The 22,504-nt window shown below is 43.4% G+C and overlaps 1 protein-coding gene across 7 annotated transcripts in view; it reads left to right on the forward strand.

Moving 5' to 3' along the window:
• Positions 1-20,900, forward strand: part of CRACDL (CRACD like) — a 65,789-nt gene extending 44,889 nt beyond the window's left edge. For 5 of the 7 annotated variants that reach the window (XM_057422249.1, XM_057422250.1, XM_057422251.1 and 2 more), the window contains 5 exons: positions 2,535-2,765; positions 6,108-7,713; positions 17,248-17,447; positions 19,168-19,303; positions 20,127-20,900. In XM_057422249.1, the coding sequence (XP_057278232.1) occupies positions 2,535-2,765; positions 6,108-7,713; positions 17,248-17,447; positions 19,168-19,303; positions 20,127-20,272 (2,319 nt within the window). In that variant the 3' untranslated portion in view covers positions 20,273-20,900. The remainder of the gene's footprint in view (positions 1-2,534; positions 2,766-6,107; positions 7,714-17,247; positions 17,448-19,167; positions 19,304-20,126) is intronic. The other 2 variants (XM_057422248.1, XM_057422253.1) reach the window with 2 other exon arrangements.
• The last annotated feature ends 1,604 nt before the right edge of the window (positions 20,901-22,504 follow it).

A 22,504-nucleotide genomic window follows, 5' to 3' on the forward strand; every position in this document is an offset into this window, starting at 1 on the left:
AAACCTGCTTAGATGCAGTGAATTTTTAATAGTTTTAAAGAAAAACAACAGAATGCTTGCAGAAGGTATTTCTTGAAAACTGGTAGAGGCTCGCTGTAAATTCATCCAGTCCAGATGCGTGTTTGCTAAAGGAGGATTTATGTCTCCCTGTTGCTCCATTAACATCACTCTGACTCACTTGCTGACTCCAGAGACGAGGTGGTGACTCTGTGGTTGCTCAGCTTTTTCCACATGGCCCATCATTCAGCTAGCTCAGAGCTCTCTTCATCCCAGTCCAGTTTCAGAGCACAGCCAGAAAGCAGCCCCATCTGAAGGTGCCCAAACCACAAAGTCTCCTACCTGGCATTTTGGAGAGTCAGAGGAGAACAGATTGCAGGGCTGAGGAGTTGTGCACAATGCAGCCCCAAGGTTCGGGGGAGCAGTGACACCTTGCTGTGTCTTGGAAGCTTTCCTGGATGGAGGAAGGGTAAAAAAGATCATGACTGTCCCATCAGGCTTCGGGAATGTGGCTCCCTCATGGACCCCCACCTTGTGCCACCCAGTATGACCAGCAGAAGGACAACAGAGCCATGCGAACATGAGATTTGTAGAAAGGAGTCTGGCAGCTGTCCACTCCTCCAGCAGGCTTTGCCAGAGCCAAGCTTCATGGGACAGGCAACTTCTGCAGCCAGCTCAGAGCTGGCATTCACTCAGGCTGCTGAAATTTAAGTAACAAACCAGATTCTTGATTTTCCAGTATAATGGCCAACACTGAGCACTGCCAGTGAGAAGACATGCGGAGTTCTCGAGGAAAAGCAGAGCCCAGAAGAAAGGCAGGCAAATAATGACGTGCCTTGAAAGAGAACATGTGTTGCATCTTTATCTTGGAGCTGAAATGTCAATGTATTCACTGTTAGGTACTAATGTATAATGCAGCCACGTATCATTTGTTGTACATTAGTCATGTTTGAGTACTAGACTGCAGATAGCATAGTGTGAAAATTAATGAGAGCATCCATTATTCAGCATGGCTGAGCTACCTTTTTTTTCATGAATAGAAGGCATGATCAGAAGCTGTGGATCCAACCTCTGCTAAAATCAATGTGAGTTTTCCCCTGGCCATTGAGGAATTTGTAGCAGGCCCACACTACATGACAGAGTATCTTTTGGCTAGAGGGCATAATGCAGAATTCTCCTTGCAGAGAACACTGATGCTTTTTCCCTCTCTAAATAAAATGAACACTGTCCTGCTCTCCCCTTCTCCCATCCAACCCCCTCAGTAAAATATCACTTCCAGAGGCAGGAGAAAGAAGAAGAAAAGAAGAAAGAAGAAAGCCTACAGAAGAAAGCATGACAAAGGAGGAAAGCTCCTCTAATGAAATGAACCAGAATTTCAAGCCTACAGGGAGTGCTGTCACGAGTTGTCAGAGGTCATGTTAATGCTATGACAGACACTTTGGAAATATCATTTTACCTATTTGCAGAAAATTAATCTGAGAGAAGGGAAGAACCATTTTTAGAGTAATTTTTCTTATGTTTTTCAGTTTCCTTTTTACATCAGCCCTGGGACTGTGGTAGCTTTTTGTGAAGTGCACAGGCAAGCTGAGTTCCAGCTTGCTGAGAGTACTGCACCCCTTGCAGCATTCAGGAGTTATTTCTGGATGGATTATTGGCCTCTAGTAGGAATTGTTCGTGATTTCTTTCCCCAGAATAGTCTACAAATATAATGTTATATTTCAGGTAAACTCCCTAGTTATTTTGCAGATACAAATGCATGAGAAAAAAGCACAAGCTGACTTAAATGTCAGTGCCACTGATGTTTGATTCTTTTGTCTTTAGGAGGGTGTGGTAGAGTTGGAAGGGAGCTGATGACATATAGGAAGCTAGAGATGCTCCAGCCTAGCATAACTGTGTGTAGAAGCCTAGACACAGATGCTGAAGGACAGACCAAGAAAGGAAACTGGCCCATTAGGTTCTGTAACTGACCACTCTTCATAAATGTCTTCCAAAATATGCTGGCTGTGTATTTGTGTGCCTTATTCAAGGGGAAATGGGTTTAAACTTGAACAGGGGAAGTTCAGGTCAGACGTAAGGAAGAATTTCTTTACTGTAAGGATGGTGAGGCACTGGCACAGGTTGCCCAAGGAAGTGATAAATGCTTCACCCCTGGCAGTGTTCAAGGCCAGGTTGGACAGAGCCTGCGTGGTGTCCCTGCCCATGGCAGGGGGGTTGGAATGAGATGATCTTATGGTCCTTTCCAACCCAAACCATTGTATGATTCTGTGATTCTATGATCTTCTAGTTAAATATGACTTAGTCCTTCCCACCAGGCAGTATACCATGGTATTCAAGCAGCTAAAAATGCAGAATTGCTAATAGTAGTACTCCACGTGCAACATTAGGAAATGTGGTGTATTTTAAAGAGATGTCAAAAAGAAAAACGGGCAACCTTAGAATGCCAGTAAACATGGCCCCTTTTTTTGTAGGATTCTAATTTTCATGTCTTTGTTTCTTTGTTTCATTCTCTATTTGGGGATTTATTTTTTTTTTTTCAGGTTACATTGAGTCCTTCTTCTAGATCTTATTCTACAGATGGTCAGCTGTTCCCTAGGCATGGAAGTGCCAAAACTGGAGCTCCCCAGATATCTGACAGTACCACCTCGCCTACAGCCAATTTTGACACTCCGCCTGAGCTTTCCTCTTGCTTGGATAATTCTGCTGCTAAACATAAGCTCTTAATAAAACCTCGGAACCAGAGATCCAGTAAAATGAGACGATTTTCTCAGGTACTTGTGAAAATAAACAGCATCACCTTTGACGCAGAACCAGGAAGTTCTCACTGGACTTTGTATTTCAAACTCAGATATGAGAAGGAAAGTCAGATGGCAGCATGGATATTTCATTGGGTTTTACTTGGTGAGGCTACGTATCTGGACACTAGGAACAGATCAAATATGAGTTTAGTTGTTAACTCTTGATGCAGCAGTTTATGTAACAATTCATTCTTAAATTTACCGTTTAGCACAATTCAGTATCTTGTTTGTGGTGCAGGAGCTGGGGCTGACTGCTCCATTTCTTACTTTAAAATGCTCTTTGGAAACTGTTAGAATCAACTTGGGTGACATGGTTTAGTGTGTGGTGTCCCTGCCCATGGCAGGGGGGTTGGAACTAGATGATCTTAAGGTCCTTTCCAGCCCTAACTATTCTGTGATTCTAACTTGTGTTCTTCTCGTGGTCTGAAAGATCCTGTAAAATCAATCATGAGTCTTTGAGAGACTGTTCATGGAGGACTTGTTTTAACTTCCCAAAGACCATTTGATTTATGTTTACAAAAAGCACAGAAACAGTAAGTTGTGATCTATTAATTGGAGCCAAATTCTGTACATTAGGACTGTGCTGAATTCAGACCTCTCCCTGCCCCAGAGCTTGTAAACCCTTTATGTGCACCACAGAGACTTACAAGTAAGTCTCCACAGAAAAAAAAGAGGCGTATACTATTAAAAAAAATCGCTTTTAAACCATGCTTTTAAAACACCATCTGATTCTTTGTCATATCTTGCGAAGGGTGTAGCTTATTTTTCTTCTTTCTCTCTTCTTTTTAGAACTAAAGTTTGCAGCTCTTGCTATAGTATTTGCACTTTGTTGTTCATGGCTTCTTTCACTGTTTCAAATACAGCCATTAAATTCTTTTGCTTATCACCAGGAATATTCTGTCTGTCTCTAAATACTTCTTGTCTGATATACTGTATTTTCTAAAATCTGTGAGTGGTCTTTAGGCTCGGTAGAGCACCACGGTGAGCAACACAATGATGAGGCCAGTTATTTAGAGAACCATGTAAAGCAATAACTCATTGATCAAACATCCTCTTCCATTGTAACATTGTACAATTGCTTTGTCCAGCGTGCTTATAAACTGCCAGATGACTTAGCTCTCCTGGTTTTCCATGGAGAGTGCTTACATCTTTTGATAATAGTTGTTTTAATATTTTCTGTCTGACTCTGCCTGTGCACCTTTGCTTCTGGCTAACTGGTATCTTTTGCTTTCATGTTGCTGTGCTTTTATGCTCCTGTTGATGATCAGAGGGCTGGAGCACCTCTCCAGGCTGAGAGTTGGGCTTGTTCAGCCTGGAGAAGAGCAGGCTCCTGACTTTCTAGCAGCCTTCCAGGGGCCAAAAAGAAATCTGGAGAGGGGCATTTTACAAGGCCATGTAGTGACAGGACAAGGGGGAATGGCTTTAAACTGAAAGAGGGGAGATTTAGATTAAATGTTAGGAAGAAATTCCTTACTGTGGGAGTGGTGATGGGACACTGGCACAGGTTGTCCAGAGAAGCTGTGGATGCCCCATCCCTGGCAGTGTTCAAGGGGCTTTGGATGGGGCTTTGAGCAGCCTGGTGTAGTGGAAGGTGTCCCTGCACATGGTGGGGGGATGGAACTAGACTATCTTTAAGGTCTCTTCCAACCTAAACCATTCTGTGATTCTATGTATACGGATTTGAACATAAATTCAATTGTTTTCATAATTCTGTCCTTTGGGTAAAGGCAAATGTAATGAAAAGCCAAGCTATAGCTACAAATTTGAGTCATTATGAGAAATTTCATCTGAAGTGAAAGAAATTCTTTCTTACAGAGACATGGAGGTTGTGTTTATTTTGGTCTTGTATGTAGTGAAAGGTTAGACAAAGGACAATCATGAATTCTGAACTCCTTCCCATGACACAGGATGTTAGCCAGCCGGGGAGCACTAGCAGACCTGAAGACATTGTGTTAATATTTACCATGGAGGTAGATTCTCACTCTACAAGTGAGAAAACATAACTGAGCTTTCTCAGTCATCTTCTGACCAATGTAAACTGCATTGCTCCTGTTTTAATAAATAAATAATGTTAGGACCAGTATGAAATAGACTTAAGGAAGGTATTTATAATAAAAGTGGAATAACAGGCTAAATCTGCATCACACAGCATAAACATGCAGAAATTCCTGAGCCAGCTCTTGAACCGGAAACGTGACAGCTCTGTCAGCACAGTGCTCTGCCCAGTGTAAGGAGACAACTGCGTTGGTATGGCTGTACTTGTGAGGTCTGAGCTAGTGTCTCTGAGGGGTTCTGCTCTGTGCTGCACAGATTTCCCAGTCTGAACTGGGAGATGGTTTCTTAATGCAGTGCCACATTGGACAGCTTAGATGTTCACAGCTTGGATGTTCACAGCTTATAACTCCATCTTTGCAATTCCACTTGCAAAACAAGAAGTTGGAAGAACCCTAGAAGTATCTTCAGAGTGCAAGTTTTGTGTTCTTGGAATTAGGGCCTATATCCAAAATGTATATTTACCTGACAGACTACAGTGAATCAGTCAGCAAATACAGGCACCATATGAAAAGGCATATTCAGCAGCTTCATAACGTGCTTTCAAATAATCCTCTATATTTAGCCAGTCCTTACCAGAAGCTTAATCACAAGACCTCCCAGATAATTACATATGCATTTAGAAACTTTCAACAAATAGTCTAACTCTTGAAGAAAAAAAAAGACTTTTACACAAAGGAGAGAAGGCTATCATGCTGTTTGGCAGTGGGATTAGACAGAAGACTGCCATATGGGGTTAGATACTCAGCTGGCACAGAGGGTCATAAGCGGACGGACTTGTTAGGATTTTGCTCTTCTTTCCATGTACCCTTCCCTCTTCAGAGTCATGTTTTAGGAAGAATGGGTTGTTTTATTTTTAACGCTAGCATGGAGTAGCAAAATACAAAGGGACAGATTTTTCTCTTTCAAGTGCTGCCTTTTGCCTAAGAGGAACACAGCATAGCCAGTATGCTCCGGGGAATCAAGTGCCAAGGACAGTCCAATGGCCATTGTTTTGATGAACTTTCCATCTACAAAGGCATGAAAGCACTAGTTGTGCAGAAGGAAGTGTCACTCATGGCTTTTATATTGGTTAAATACATCATACCAGAATCTGCTGAGATAAAAAGGCATCCAGTATACGTAGATTAAGAAAACATCACCTTACCAGTGGAGGCAAGTATTGCCTTCCTCTCTAAGATCTCTGTTATAAAATGTAATGATGTATAAGACAAAAGTGCATCTCTACATGGTGATGGGGCTTTCTGAATTTTTTTCTTGCAGAGGACCCAGTCTGAATCTCTGACTGATTTGAGCTGTACCCCAGAAGAAGAAGAAGAGGATGATGAACAGACAGACTTGTCAGATGCTGTATTCAAACCAAGCAATCAAGAACTGCCATGTGGCACAGCAGCAGTGCAGGATGTGGCTTCCTGGCCAAAGCCCAGAATGCCTGAGGACCTTCCCCCTGCTTTGAGACCAGTGATGACTCAGCCTGCTTCTGGGTCTGCTGTTGCACAGGAAGCCCTGCTACCAGAGAATAAACCGGAGGGCTGCCAACCAACACTGGAAACAATGTGTGTGAAGTCTGAGTCCTCACTGCTGTTAGAACGCAAAGACTCTGCAACTTCTTCCTACTCCAGTCCAGACAGAAACGTACAAAAGCAAGAAGATGCCTCAGAAACACCGGTTCTGTTGTCTGGGGATGTGAATGATGTGTCAATCAATATTTTAAATCAAGAAAACAATGAGCTTCCTACCGTGTTTTCAGTAAATAAAATACCATCCAAAGAAGATTCTTCAGTTAGTAAGAATAGTATTGCTTGCTTGGAAGGGTCAGAAGAAAATATACAGAAGGATGATAACATAGCTGAGGAAATGTCCTGTAATAAAGAGGTAAAGAAAGAGGTTGCTCTGTTGTCAGAGTCCAGCAAGCAGTTTTCCACAGGTTCTTTCCAGCCCACAGGCTCATTCCATGTTTCACATCCTGTTTCCTCAACAAGGATGGGATCATCTGCTTCCTGCTCTCTAGAGAAAACGAAGACTGCACAAGAGGTAGCTGCTTCTGGTAAGGAGAACAGTCAGTCACTAGTCCACAAGGAGGAACTTTTAGGGAAGAAAGCTGAAAAAGCAGCCAATGAACTCAGTGCCTTGAGAAAGTTTTCTGTTTCCTCTGCGCAGGAGAGACCAAGGACCAGAAGCCTTCACTTCCCAGAAAGATCAGAATTGGAAAGCCCATTAAATACTGGATTCTTCCTGTCCAAAGTGAAGGTCTCAAGAAATGAGAAGAAGAAAGAAGACTTGCAGAAGGAATCAGATCTGGAGGGTGAAAAAAGAAGCAACAAAAAGCAGCCTTTGCTGCCAGAGTCCGACTCTGAGAACTCAGGCCAACCTGCAGAAATCTTGGCTGGCTGCGTGTCTCCAGCTGTCGATACGGTGCCGGTGCCAAGCGATTCAACGGCGGTATCTCAGAATCAGCCAAGCTCTGAAGATAAAAATCCTTTTCAAGTGAAACTTAGATCCACGTCACTGTCCTTGAAATATAGAGACAACTCGTCACCAGAATCAAAGGGGATTAAAAGACACAGTGCAGAGTTTAATTTAGAAAATGAAGGATTGACTTCCTTTCTAAAAGGTGATAAGGCACAGATCAGAAAAACAGCTGATACAAATATTGGTGATTCTTTAAATGAAAAGATCAAACCCAAAGCAAAGTCCTCTGAACAGCTTAGTAACAAACCTCCATTGCCTAAGAAGCCAGCCTTGCAAACCATAAGCGTTCCAAATACTACTGCAAACAATGAGAAGCAGGACAAAGCTATTCACTCTCCTGAATCCAGAAATGAAGATAGGGACTTGGAGAAAAAGTCAAATCCTTGTAAAGTGTCTGGTAAGACTCCTGATACTTGATAAAGTTACCTTCACTCAAAAGGAATGGTATTACCTGTGGGAGAGCACGAGGCAGCCCTCCTGTGTCAATCACAACACTGATGAGCGTGAGCTAATGGTTCTGCCTTCAGTGATGTTGCTCCCTCATTCTCCCTTGCTGAAAAGAGTATCAGAAGAACAGCAGGGAAGAATACGATATTTTCACCTGCTATTTCTGCATTTCAGGGCATTGTTTAAAGGATGTTTTAAGTGACACTCAACAAATAAAGTGCATTAGCAAGTACTGTAGAACACAATTACCAAGACATTAAACATCCCATTTAGAGGTGCTGTATGGCAATTCAAAAGCCAGGAGCACATATTAAGTGCAGTGCCCTGCGTGGGATGAGTGACTCAGACCTCTAGACCTTCTTTTTCATGGTAGCATTAAGGGAGAAGTACCAGTAGCTGCCTGGCATGCTCCACTCACCATTTATTTATTGTCTCCTGTGAGCTTTGCTTATTCATTTATCCATTTTTATCATTACTCATTCCTTGTTTAAAAACAAAAATTAACTACCCTGCAGCTTCCTGGAGTTTAAAGCCAGGAGAGACTGTAAGATTGTGTCTACTGCAGATTGTTAAATTTCACCCTGTTGTCTGCATTATATAATTGGGTTAGAGTTAAAAAAAATAATCAGTCCTTTGGAGACTAATATATTATGGGCTACAGGCAGAGAACAGAAACGACTGGAAGTGGCACCACTGTCTGAGGTCTTTGCAAGGACAGTAAACAAGTTAGGTGATGCATGCTCAAGCTCTTGTAGAACTGCTCTTTGCTTCAGAGAACAGCCAGGAGGGGGCAAAGGAATCTTTAGGTCTTCTGATATGTGGGAGAAACTTCTTCCCTCCCCTTACTCTGTCTGGTCATGGGTTTGATGTTAAGAATGTGAGGAGGAGATGCTGGCCAAGCACATGAAAAGGTTTCTTTGTGCCACTGCAGAGCTCCCTCCTGCCTCTGGTTGCTCTGGTTTGGGTTAGTCTGAGCTTTGGAGTGGGGAAACACCAAACCAGTTGACCTCATGGCACTTGTCCTGTAGGGTGACAAAAAGCCTGTTCCTGTCCCCAGAGGAAACCTGAGATGCCCTGAGTAGCAGCTGATTCCACTTGTCATCTGCTGCAAGATCACAGATGTGTTTGCAGGGCTCTGGCCACATGTATAGTTTCCTGCACTCCCAGCAGCCATAAAGGAGGGGATTCATCAGGTCCTCTGCAGCCAGATGAGGCTCCCATGGCCATCAATCTACAGCCTCCCTGCACCCCATGAGCAAGGTGCTCTGCCTTCATATAATCCCAGCATTCCAGTTACAGGTATTTTTCCCTCTACCCTGCCCTGAGGAATGGTTGATTATTTGTAGTGGAGACCTGGCTTGGTAGGGTTGGTCTGGCAGAGGATAGAGGCAAGCAGTAGGAGGATCACTGCTCCTGCACACAGAGAGGCAAGCAGTGGGAGGATCACTGCTCCTGCACACAGCCTTTTCTGACATCCATCTTGCTGAGTCCCAGGGTGCCTGCAGCAGCAGCAGGGTTGGAGGCAGTGCTGGAAGAGGGAGAAAGGTCAGAAACAGAGCTGGGAAACATGTTTCTCCACCAGGCTTCTCCTCTGCCTCCTCAGCCTTGGGGTGAAGGAGACTCCTGCTTCCAGGCTCAGGACTGTCCTGTGCAAAATGGTGTCCGCAGGTCCCCTCCTCCTGGCAGGGTTGCACACACCTGGGGCTGCAAGTTGAGCCATATTTTGGACATGTTCCTCTCCACCTGACACTACTACACCAAATCTGTGTGGCCTGGAGTTGTTTCAGTTGGTTCAGATTGGTCTGTGATAACTAGTCTTCTTCCTTATCTGCTGCACTACTGCTCTCGTATCACCTTAAGCAAAGCTGCTGGTTTCCCAGCTTTGAGTCACTTGGTAGTAGGTTATAATAGGTGGGCATGTCAGGACTTAGAAAGCAACCTGTTCCAGTGCCTCACCACCCTCACAGTGAAGAACTTCTTCCTTCTACCCTCTGTCAGTTTAAAGCCATTCCCCTTTGTCCTGGCCTTGTAAAAAGTCCCTCTCTGGGTGGTCCCATCTCTGGCCTCCTCATCTGCTGGGACACCCTTTACTTTCCTTTTTCCATCCAACCACCCTTAATGCTGGCACCCAGCTCTCTCCTAGTCCTTGAGTTCACCGGCCCTTTCAAAAAGCTGTGGTCAACATCAGGAGTCACGTTGTGCTGTCAGAGAGTTTCCTCCCAGTGTGTTAGGAAATCCCTGCACTGAACAGAAAGACAAGTTGTGAAATGGTGATGTAAGGGCTGCAGTTCCCTTCACATGTGGATTCATCTCAAGGAAGTCAGTTTGCTGTGTTGTGGAGTGAGCAGGGGCAATTAGGTTCATTCAGTTTGATTTTTAGCTTTTCAACACTCCTGGTACCAAAGGCAACAGGAGGGCTGGTGGGATGCTGGTTTACCACCCCGGCTGAAAGCAGCACCTGTGCTCTCCAGAGTTTTCCAGGGAGCTAGCAGGGGATTGCTTGTCCTCTGTCAGGCTGCAAGGTAGCTTTTTAATGGCTGTGTGAAATTAGTCACCCCCAGGAGGAGTCATTTTGAAGTTCCTGCAGCTAAAGGCACAAGTCTTTGCAAGAATTAAAAGGTTAAGCTGTGCTGTTTGGGTTTGATACACTTTGCTATAAATCCTCTAAAGGGCAGAAGCAATTAACATATGCTAATGGGTTATTGCAGGAGTAAAACCATAAGCAGTAACTGTGTGAATGTGTATTTTAGGGTATATAAAACTCAGTGACTGAGGAGCTGTAGCAGGGAGACATGCTCTAACAGGGAAAAGGAGCTTGGGGAGGGACAGTGAATGTAAAGGGAATGAAATTGATGCTTATCGTCTGGCAAACACAAGCTCTGAAATGACAAGAAAAACGTTTCTCCCTACATAAAAAAGACATTGCTTTAATGCTGTAGTGTCCTGGCTACAGCTGAAAAGGAAGCTGTCGTTTTCCAGAGAAGTTGCTTTTTCAGTTGTGTCAGGCTGTTTTGCAATATGGCTGTTTTCCAGCAGTGAAATAGACTTTGATGCTAACATAGCAGTTTCTTGTGTAAAAAAGACTCTCCTGGCAGCAGTGGTATAGATCCAACCAAGAGTCAAATACCTCACACATCATCCTAGAGAAGAAAGAAATGTCAAATCTTTTAGAATAGCTTTGTCTGAAATTAAGGAATTCGGTGTGTACACTGACACCAATGCATGAAGTGCTTTTATAAACACAAGGAAATACGTAGGCCAGGATATACTACATGCCATATGCATTTGTAAAGCTCTTCTTAAAATAACCGGGGCTTTATAAATGAGTAAAGATACAACAGTGTGGAATTAAATATGCATGCATGAGCAGTGTTACAAACCAATGACCGTGTTGTATACAAGGGGTGTTATCTCCTGGTGTAGAGTTGTTTGGATTAGTTCTGAGTATGTTTGCTTTTAAAATACATAGGGAATCCACAAGTTACCTTTGCTTGCTGTTAGAAGTTTGGCTTTCAAAAAGACCTAATATTTCTGTCTCTGACCTTTTTCCTGCACAGATGTATGGCAAGAGGAAGCACTCTTTGCAGTCCTTGCAGGCATAAGATGTTCATTGGCAGATATGAGATTTAAATGTTATAAAGGGCCTCTGCTATATTTTGTGCACACAAAGGCTTTTAGATTTGAAGAATATGGGTACAATACCTGAGGCCATCTCTAAAAAAAAAAAAACCTAACAAAAATCAATCTCTAAATCTCAGGGCAATGTTTAAACATGTCTTTGCTGTGGTTATCCATATAAGCAATGCACACACACCCAGATGCACTTGAATACACTGAGTATATCTGTCTGTCAATAGACAGAAATAGGTATGTATCTCTCTCTCTCTTTCATTTCTCTTCACTTTCTGTGTGTGTATATAAACCAGTGCACAATAACAGGTCATTTTGTACATAAAGATTAATTTTTATCTTCATCCTATTCTTTGCACAACCAAACTGACACATATTAAAGGATAACGAGAAGTGTACACACTCATTTCCACAATATTTAGGCATAAATTTAATCTGTAAGATCAGAACTTTAGTCTGAGAAAAAAAAAAAAGCTGTTTTAGTAAGATACTGGAGGAAACAGGTACCTGAATTTAATAGGGCTGCAGAAGAAGAATTCCCCCACAGGGCCATGAGGCAACCAGCCCGGCCACTGTCAGACCAGCAGAAAAGAGCTCAGGTGATTCTGATCTGTGGGAGGGAATTGAGGATGTGGCTATGGTTCACTTGGCTTCAGGGGTTATCCTTGGTAGTCAGTCTGGAGGCTGATGAAGTGATGAAGACAGTAGACAGAGTGGCTGTTCTTGGGACCATCCATGTGTGTTAGGCGGCTGTGGGAAAGATGTGAAGGGAGGGCTTCTGTAGCTCTAGATGTGGTTTCAAGTAGCACAGGAAGACCTTGGCAGCCTACGTTAAATGCTAGTTTTTATGCATGGTGACATTATGCACAGAGTGGCTTGACAAGTTCTGACCTGGTATCACCGTTGTTGGTGACTTATCCTGAGGGGAAGAAGAGGCTCACTTGTCTTTCAGAAAGCCTGAGGCCAAGCCAGCTCCAAGGAAACTAGGGAAAGATGCAATCACGAGGTTAAAACTATGGGTGAACAAGAGACAAACTGCTGCCAGCAGTGTCCTTTATTAGCTTATGAAGTTATTAAGAAGTTGAATAGCATATTGTTTAAAACAGGATGTTGTAATAAGAACTGAAGAATATGATTCAGATGTCAGTTTTATTCAGAAAAACCTCCCAGGTGCCAGGCGGAAGGAAGAGGCTCAGCCCTGCTTCACTGGAGGAGGCATTTGTGGCATCTGTGGCCTGTTGAACTCACACAGCTTCCCATGGAAGATGCTACTGCTTGCATTTGTCTCCCTAAAAGTCACATTTACCCACTGGGAACTGTTGTGCTAGCTGCTGTGCATGTGACGTGCAGCAGAAGCAAGAATTAGATTTTGGTTTTGAGTACTTTTGGTTCCACTCTGGCTACCTGGGTTCCTTAAACTCTCTGCTTTGCCATGTGATGAATCATAAAAGCACACAGACCACCTCATGACCAGATGAGATAAGACAGGGAGGGCTCATTCAAGGTGATCAGTCAGTCAGTGGAATGAGGAAGATGTGCAAGCAGCACTTCTCTTGAGAACAGTCTCTTCCTGAGAAAGCTTTTAGCCTCTTGGTGTCCCCCAAGGTACCCAGAGCTTTGTAGAACAGATCACCTTAAACTGCCGACTCACTTCACTGTACTGTCTCCTGGATTACTTCACCACCTTTCATCTTTCTGGCTGGTACCACAGTGCCTGTGTACTGCCAAGAAACCTCCTCCAGTTGGAGGTGGGAGGAGGTAAAGGATCTCTGGGCAATAGGAAAGATAATACATAGTGAATAAGCCTCTTCTACCCCTTACAGTAATTCTGGCTGACAGATGAGGTAGTAAATCCTGCACAGGTTGCATTTGATGGGTTTTCTTCTGAAAAGAAGGCATTTCCTCTGCCTTGCCTGTCTGGCTTTCTGCAGCAAAGGACAAGGGCAGAATAAAATTGCTTGAAGAAATAAGGAAGTCCCTCCCAGAAACAGAGCAGCTCTTGATCTGCTACAGGTGACCCTACTCTGCTGTCCTAAGTCAGGCCTGAACAGACACATACAAAATCTTTGAGATAATGATAAAGAGGTTTTGTTCCCTCCTATCACAGGGGCATTCTGATACCATCTCTTATGGGATGATACTTGGCCTTCTAATTGGCGTAACTAGGATGTCTGGCATCTGGTCAGGGAGACTTGTCTGAAGAGCAAAAGTGCTTGATGCCTTCCTTAGAATATCTGCCTTGTGAAAAACATAATAGCAGCGTCCAGACATATCACTGTGGGACCAGGAACCCTGTTGTGCTAGGCAAGGCACATTGAAATAACAGAAAGATGAATCCTAGATCCATGAGAATGACAGAGAAACAGGAGTGCAGGTAGCAATAAGACCATTACAAGCAGTGTAGTAAATAGAGCCTGGGCATAGCAGTCATTGTGTTGGTATTGATTGATGGGAGCCGAGGAGGAGCAACGTGCATTTCAGTTGGTGTTTACAGAAAGCTCCTGTGGTGTGACAGCGAAAATGGGACAAAGCACAAAGAGTGATTTTGAATCAGAGGGACTGTGCATCACTAGCAGCATCAAGGCAGAAGTCAGGTTCTCAGTATCACTGGAAAGCTGGTGGGTGGGTGGGTGGAAAAGGGCCTTCAGGGTAAAGACGTCAGTGGTTTTGAGCACCAAGATGTTATAGACAGTGAAGGAAGGTGAAAAGGTGGTGGAAAAGGATTCATGGAGTGATGTGTGTCTGTAGCTGTACAGTTGGAGAGGAAGCCCAGTCTTCTCTAGGCTGAGAAGAGGCGTGTATGTGGTGGGGAAGGGGTATGTTAGGCGGGATGGAACTGCACGATGAGTCCAGCTAGCCAGGCTTCAGTGGGGAAATATGTTCATAATATTGAGCGTAACTGTGGAATGGTTATTCATTAAAGGAAGTTAGGGAAATGAGTTCACTAATTTGGATAGAAGGTAACTAAAGTGAAAAGCTTGTACTCCATGTACTTGAGTATGTACATACAAAAGCTTGTACACTCTATGTACTCAGTGAGGGATCCTCAGCTCTGAGGAACACTAGGCATTGCTGTCAGCTTCAGCAGTGGCAGTCAGTCTGTGTACAACTAGTGCTTTGGGAACTGATGAAGTGTGGCACCTGCTTTTACTGGGCAATGCACCAGTAAGTCCTGCCCAAATTGCTCATGACCTAAAATGGGTGAGCAGGTATGGGTTCAAGGATATGGCCTACAAGCAAAGGAGGGAATGGGATGGCTGATGTATTAGCAGGCATCACATCAGTTCAGCTGTGTGGGTTTACTTATGAAGACCCTAATGAAGTTTGTCCTCAGATAGTCAGAGAAGATGGGCTAGCAGTCCTTGAGCTTCAGCTAGTGGTTGTCCTGGTGAACCGTGGAAGATGAGGGGCACTCCAGAAGGTGGCACATCTTGAAAAGGGAGGCAAGATGGAGGGGAGAAAAGCTGTTATAGACCACTTAAGTTAATACAAAATACTGAAAGGAATACTTGAGCTATTTCTAAGCACCTACAAGATAACAGATATAAGTTCCAACCAATGTGGTTTGGTCAAGAGCTTGGACAAAAGTGAGAGTGATCTAGAGAATATGATTAATCAGAAGAGTTAAAAATAATCAGAACACAGGTCTAAGTCTTCAAATGCATAAAAGGCTGCTGCAAGGAGGCTATAGGTAATCTGCTGATATGCGTAGTGTATAGGAGAAGAAGTTAAGGATTTAAATTGGAGCAAGGAAGATTTAACTTAACCAATAGGGAAAAAAAATCGAGTAGAACAACAAGAGCCAAGCCATAGGATAGGTTGTCTAGAGAGACTCTGGGATCTGTCGCATCTTATGAGGGTTTTAAGAACAGGTTAGATACATACTAATCAGGAAACAGTTTATGTGAAATTGATCTTGAAACTGATCTTGACTTGCAGCTGAAAGTTAGACTACAGGACATCTTGAGATCCCTCCCAGCCATATTATCATCCTGTAAAACAAGACAAAAGCGAAGTGAGGGGAGCCAGTGAAGAGAAAGGAAGAAGGTTATGGGAGGAACAGCTGTTAGCATGCAAAGGTGGGGCATAGGTGGGATGCTGAGAATTGTTGTAACTTGCTGTGCAAGAGGGAGGTAAGCTCCTTCAGTGTTCAAAGACTGCATTTACACAGCTGGACTTTCTGGCTTGTTTCTTCAGAGGTTTTGCTGTGAGATCATGAGGTGAATGTGAAGGAAAATGCAGGCATCAGCCGGCAAAATACCTTGCTTAGGCTTTAAAGCAAACCTTGTGTTTTCTCTTTTTGTGGTTTTTAGCTGACATAGGCTTTATGGTGTTTTCTTGCTCAAATAACTAGTCTGTCTCTGGTGATGTACAGCACTGACTTGAGAAAATCCCTGAGCAAAGAAAGTTTGTGGGATTTCATAATGTGCCTGAGTTTGCAGACTCCAGCTGTTGGGAGAGGATCATCCCTTTCATCTCCCATGCCTTCATGAGGCTTCTCAAATGTGCCTTCAGAGATGTTTGCCTGCTTTCCACAACAGGGCCATGTTCCTGTAAACTAGACCAGCTCCACAGGGTCCTGCATAGTACCTGAGCCCCAAGAGACTCTGGGGCAGCAATGTTTCCTGGCTGGGTCTGCCTCTTCCTGGGTCCCTGAACTGGCTGCTGACTAGGTAACAGACATTTCCTCGGGGTAGGACCATGTGTGATTTGAGGTTGGGAAGCTTAACGTCTAGCTCTGAAATAGCCTTCTGTAAATCTGGGGGTATATTAGTTGCCAGAAATGTCTGGGAATGGTTAAATCATCTTTCCTTATGGCTCTAACATGGCTCTCAGGGTGTTAGTACTGTTGTTCCTCTTAAACCACCCAGAGGCTCCACATTGGTTGGAAAACTGAATTTCATGTGCAGTGTGAGCCAATGAAGAAGTGGAGAACCTGGGAGATGGAGCCAACAGGGGAGCTGAGGCTCTTCTCTTGTTCCATACCTGCTCAGCATATAGACAGGTTTTCTCTTCACAGAATATTTGAATAGACGGTATTTCATTTCCCCATAACTCTGGATACTGCTTATGCCTGAGTAGCAGCTGTGAGGACAGCAGGGTAGCACTTTTGACCCTTCACTCTAGGAACTGATTTTTTTTTTAACTCATCTCACTGAAATCTGAGTTGTGGTAGAGCACGAAAAAAGTGACTGTCTCCAGTGGAAAGCACAGTCAGTGTCAGCAAGGACAACTCAAAGTAAACCTCACATCAAAAGACCGTGAGTTAACCCTATGGTTTTAGCAGTATTTGTTTGTGATCAGACACCACAGACTTATGCTCAGTCACGCACAGCACCAAGGGGCTCTGTGAGGGAAGCTGCACCTAAAGGAATGGGAGGAAGGCAGGAACCAGACCAAGGCATCAACTGCTGCTTCGTGGGCATGGGGAGAGGAGGAGCCAAGGGCAGCTGCAGTGGGGACAGGGTTGTCTTTGTAACACTGTGGTTCAACTCTGGTCAGCTTTGAATCTGCTGCTGCTTGTCTCTGAGAGGTCACAAAGCAGATGGGAGAAGGGAGCAAAAGAGTAGTCCTTGGAAAATGGGCAGATTAGTGAAGCTTGATTTGTGTTTCTGCATCTCCCTCAGGTAAGGGCAGTGACACTGCGACTCCAGCCAAGCAAAGATGCAGAGCAGTTTTCACCAGTAGAACAGTAACTTAGGCAGATTGCTCTCTGAAGACCAAACTAAACAGAATTCCTACTCACCCAGGCTGGTCACACGTCCTGGGACCAATCAGCATATTGGGCAAGTGCGAGCTAAAGCTAATTACAACTTCTTTCATATAACCATGTACATAAATGATCTGTCAACAGAGAGAAGCATGCCTTCCCCTGTGGCTGCTGGAGACGCTGGAAGAGATCCCAACACTCCCACAGAGCCAGCCTGGATTTCCATAGCAAGGCAAAAGCAAAGGGGCATGCAGCAGGAGCAGGAACCCGACAGAGAAAAACTGGTGGCTCTGGATATGAAGCCAGATACAAAGAGACAGAATAAAGAGAAGGAACGAACAGAGGTACTTACAGTACAAATTCATGATGCTTTCATATCACCTCCTTTAGTGTTCTTTGTATCCACTGCTAGATTACCAGTCATGCTGTAGTGATTACAGATACTTGATGAGTATAATCATGAGTAACAAAGACACTGCCCTCAGAAATGTGTTACAAATTCAGTGTTCTCTGATCATTCAGATATGTAATTTTATATTTCCAAGAAATCCTGGAAGTATGCGAGCTGTGTAAAATTTCTTGGGTGCCCAGTGCATACTTACAGATCTAAAGTGTGTATTGCATGCTAAAATACCCACAGTGAGGTGCTAAACTGTAGTCTCAGATCTCTCTCAATGCAGAGGGAATGTGCTGTCTTTAACTATCCTTCAAAGCACAGCATTTCATTGAGCCTCCTATGCATCCGGACTGATTTAACACTGAATGAACAGCTCGGTCCCAGAAGCTCCTAGGTAACAATTTTTAGAGCCTTGAGAAGTGAAATAGGATAAAAATAACTTTTGCACTTGCAGACAGTGCCAAAATATAAATTCTGGTTCTCTGTATATGGGTAACTCAGACGCTCACACGATGCCATGGAATACGGGCTGACACTGCCTCTTAAAAGATTCCATGCAAAAGAGGTTGATACCCATAGCAAGTGATCTTCCTGGTTGAAAAAGCTGGGCCAGCAGAAGCACTTGGCCTTAATTCTGGCTAATAAGTCTTCCCTGGTGCTGGGATAGCTCAGCAGCGTGCGAGTGCTGCCTGCATTGCCTCCTGCACAGGGAGAACCCCGCACTGATGCAGGAGTGTGTGTGTCCTATACCAGTACAGCATTCCCAGTGCAAATGGCCCACTTCTTTGCTTTAGATGTTACTGTTAGAAACCCAGGTAGCTGTTTTATATCCTGGAATAAGGGAAGATCTGTAAATGATAAAAAATAGCAGTGGTTAGATTAACAAGGAGTAATACTTAATAAAATGTCTATTATGAACTGCAATAATGCTCAAAATTGTCATAGCACTTAAGACACCAAGGGTATAAATGATCCCAAAATACAGTTTCTATGTCAGAATAGGAAACTCCAGATTTGAGCTGGCAATGTTCTCTTAAATTCATGCCATGCATTTTATTTCCCTATATCAGCTAACAGAGAAACTTCCTCAAGATGCTTCTGACTGCAGCATATGAGGCTTGGTGCTGTTGTACTGATCCCACTTTTTCCTTCTCCCACATTGCACCAGCCACTGTCACTTGGGTAGTTTTTGATACTGGCAAGGAAATCCATGGGAGGATGTGTTTGATTCCTTTTTTGTGGAAAATCCATTTACCATCAAGCATCCAAAATACAGTGCCCTAACCCACAAAATTCAGGAAGTGGGAGGGAAACATGAGAAAACAAGGCTGTTTCCAAATCCTGTATATGCTAGTAGAGGTGTGAAAAGGGCTTGGAATACATGTTGCATTGAAGACTGTAATAACCTACTCAGAGATACCAGTATGAATAAGAGATACAGAGGGATAGTTTTAATTTGTAAAGCTGAGTGTCATGGACACTAAGCTAAAACCACAGGAGTTTTTTGAACAGGTATCCACTCAAGTGAGAGGACTGGGACCAATGTGTAATGAGCATGTGTGTTCTTTGAACTGTGACAGGCACTACATTCACTCCTTTTGCTTGTGTCTTTCAAACTGGTCTCATTCTCTCTGCATTACTTGGATTTTATCCCTCTCTGTGCCTAGGGCTCAGTGAAGCAGCAGTGGAGCAAACTTTCACACCTGGCACCTAAAACCACTTCTGAAGAGCAGAGGAAAGAGACAAAGTCTGAAGTGAAGGAGCCCCTGCTGAAAACCAGTTCATTGTCACATTATGTCCCTGGTAGGAAACAATTCTTAAAATGTAGGCTGTTATCTCACAACCTTGTCAGAAGAAATCCTCCTTGAGTGTGCTGGAAAAGGAGTAGGGGCTAGATTCTAATCTCTTCCCCAGGCCCACATCAGCATGGGAAGACTGTTTTCAGGATTCAAATCTGGGGTTTTATTTGGTGGCGTATTCTTTTGACCACTTTAATTACAAAGTAGTCAAAACTCGTGTTGAAAGAAATGTGACTTGAGAGCACGAGGCCATTTGACATGACGGGGTCTCAAATGCACTCAGTGTAGAATGTAGAATGCAGAATGCAGAATGCATGCAAAATTAGCATTCAGTTTTGATGTGGGTTCCTCAGCAAGCTGGAAGGATGTGATCACAAACTGCCTGCCCATCAGTCCTCCCACTGTAACTTTGAATCTCTTTGGTAAATTGACATTTGAAAGAAAGGCAGAAGTTTTGAAGGCAATAAAATTCCTTTGAGTTGGGGGTTTGCTAAAGGAGGGATTTGCAAATGAATGCTCTTGCTAATGAAAAGACTCTTCTTTTTTGGCCTGGGTGTTAAAACACACAGGGCACAGCAAGGAATCCATGTCATCATTTTGGTTTTGGTAAATTTGGGGACCAAAAGATACTAGTGGTGAGAAAAACAGTCTTTTTTTTTTGAGGATAGAATGGTTCTTTCCTCAATAACATACTGCGGGAGCAGCTTCCATGTGAAATGTGAAGATTTTCTACTGAAGAATGAGACATGGGAAGTTTTCTATTAAAGAGGTAGGGGATACAGCTGCACAGCAAGTGAACATCAAATGTCCATTTGTTTTATTCACAGTAGCCCCATCACCAGCACTGGTGGATAAAGAGGAAATAAACCCCTTGAGGAAAGCCAATAATGCTGCTCCAGATCAGCCATCATGGATGGAACTGGCCAAAAAGAAATCGCAAGCTTGGAGTGATATGCCACAGATTATAAAGTAGAGTGATGCAAACAAATAGCATCTTTCATAATGAAGTCAACAACTTAACTGAACTTCTACAGACCAGCTACTCACAGTGGAGAGTTTCTTGATACACAAGAAGGGGCTTATTGTACAGCGGTGGAGAAAGTGTGCAATAGGTGCAGTCAAAAAGTTTACCGTCAACTTTGTAGCAATCAGGATTGCAATGGCAATGGATTACTTAAATTATGCTAAGGACATACTTACACTTTGGAAAATAAAACCTTTGCTGTACATATTTCCTGCATTTTCCGCCTTTAATGGTGTTTGCAGCAAACCAGGATCTTTGCTAACCTCTGAATTTCTGTTGTTGTCGGAAACTTCTGTTTGTTACCGTTTTCTCTGTTTACATTTATAAAGTGTGCACTAACATCCTGATTCTGTTTCATGTGTTTCACTGGACTTGCCTGATGCTCTTTCTGTTTGGCACATGGAGGCGTTGATGAATAGGTGCTAGTGAGTATTCCATTCAGCTGTGTTGCTTCAGCAGCATGTTTGCTTAGCTGAGCCAAGTGGTCCTGTTTCTGGGTTTAGGTTACGTTTTATGAGGCACAAATACGCACATTTATGCGTGACCATGAATAAAAATTCCTCAGCTCTTTCCGTCAGCAGCCTTGGTTGCACATTTGCAAGCAGGCAAGTAATAAGGAAACTCATCGGCGGTTGGAAGCTCATCAATGCATTCACAGTTGCCTTCCTACCTGAGTTTATCTGGTTGCAACTGGCTTTCCTCTGTGTGGAATCATCATGCTCAGTTAGGAGGATAGTATTAGTAGCAATGGACAGTATGCGTTTAGTTTAAAAATAAGAACTGAAAAGCCTTGAGCTAGAGTCCAGACTGAAATGCTGTGAATGTCATTCCAGCATCGGCTTCACATATCACCTCTTAGGGAATCTTAGTTATTCTCATTCAAAAACAGTAATGTATCTCTGTGCTTTACTACCTTTATATAAAATTCTCATGTTCATTGGCCTGAGTCTCCCCCACCAGCCTGGGACTCTTGCTTATGAAGTCTCCCAGGCTCTTCACCTTCACCTGTTCAACAAGATTGACAGGAGAAATCATTGCTGCTGATTGACCGAAATCACTCTGAATATATTTTAAGACCTCCCTGTGAGTTAAAGAAGCAAATGACAAAGCCCATTAGGGAATCTCCTGGAAATGAAATGCCCACTGCTAAGCATTCCCCTCTTTGCAAGCATTTCTCTCTGTTTATGTATGTGTGAGTTACTGCTTGAGCACTGCACTCTCCGAGTTTATTTGTGCTGATGTACGTGATTTTGTTTTTCTTGATGCAGTTAACAGTCTTTTTAGATAAATGTAGGGGGACTTTAGGATTCCTGGGGTTTCCTAACACCACCTGCTTTTGTAGTTTCAAAATCTTGTCTGCTCTAAGGAAGTGGGGAGGAAAACCTGAGCTCCCAGCAGCTGCACTTTGTAATGAATAAAGACACAGGGCACTGGAACAGGTTAATATCCAAGAAACATCCATTTTCAGATGGGTTGTCTTTCCTCTCTGAAAATATGAGGAAGAAAACCAAGTTTTGTATTTGTCAAAGCCTTTGGCTAAAGCCAGCCAGCCTGCATCACTACTGGAATCAGCCTGCATGGGTGCTGGAGGCCTGATGCAGCCGCTGTGCTTGCCCACTCCAGCAGCTGTCAGCGGTCCCAAAGCCAAGGAGTTCCTGCCAGTTCTTCCAGGGTTTCCTCCTTTATGCAGATCACAGAAGGCAGTGTAGGCAAACCTGCTGAAATGAGAAGTGGCAAGAGAGCTTCCTGCTAAACACATCCACAACAGAAATAGGAACTTAATTACAGGACAGGCAACCTTGGGCTCAACTGCCTGAAGATTGGTTGTGCAAACAACTTCCACGTGGCTCCCCATGAGGCAGCAGTCACAGTCCTTTAGTGATTTTTTGTTTTGGTATTCAAATCGTACTCTAGGACCTGCAGTAACAACAGGTACATTTTTCAGATGCAATGAAAAACAGCTTAACTATCTCTCCAAAACACCTTTTCTGTAATAAGTAACTAATTATCATCAAGTGTAATTTTAAGATATGCTATTGCGTTCTGTAGCAACCTTCGAAGAAAAAGACATTTTGTGTATTAAAGGACTGTAATAGCTGAAAGAGGGTGGAGGATAGATTTAATTAGATACAGTGAGGAAGTTCTTCAGTCTGAGGGTGGTGAGGCACTGGCACAGGTTGC

The sequence above is a fragment of the Pezoporus wallicus genome, unplaced genomic scaffold (genome assembly GCF_028554395.1).
Source record: "Pezoporus wallicus isolate ANWC-B61680 ecotype Strahan unplaced genomic scaffold, APGP_CSIRO_Pwel_v1 contig_5785, whole genome shotgun sequence".
NCBI lineage: Eukaryota > Metazoa > Chordata > Aves > Psittaciformes > Psittacidae > Pezoporus > Pezoporus wallicus.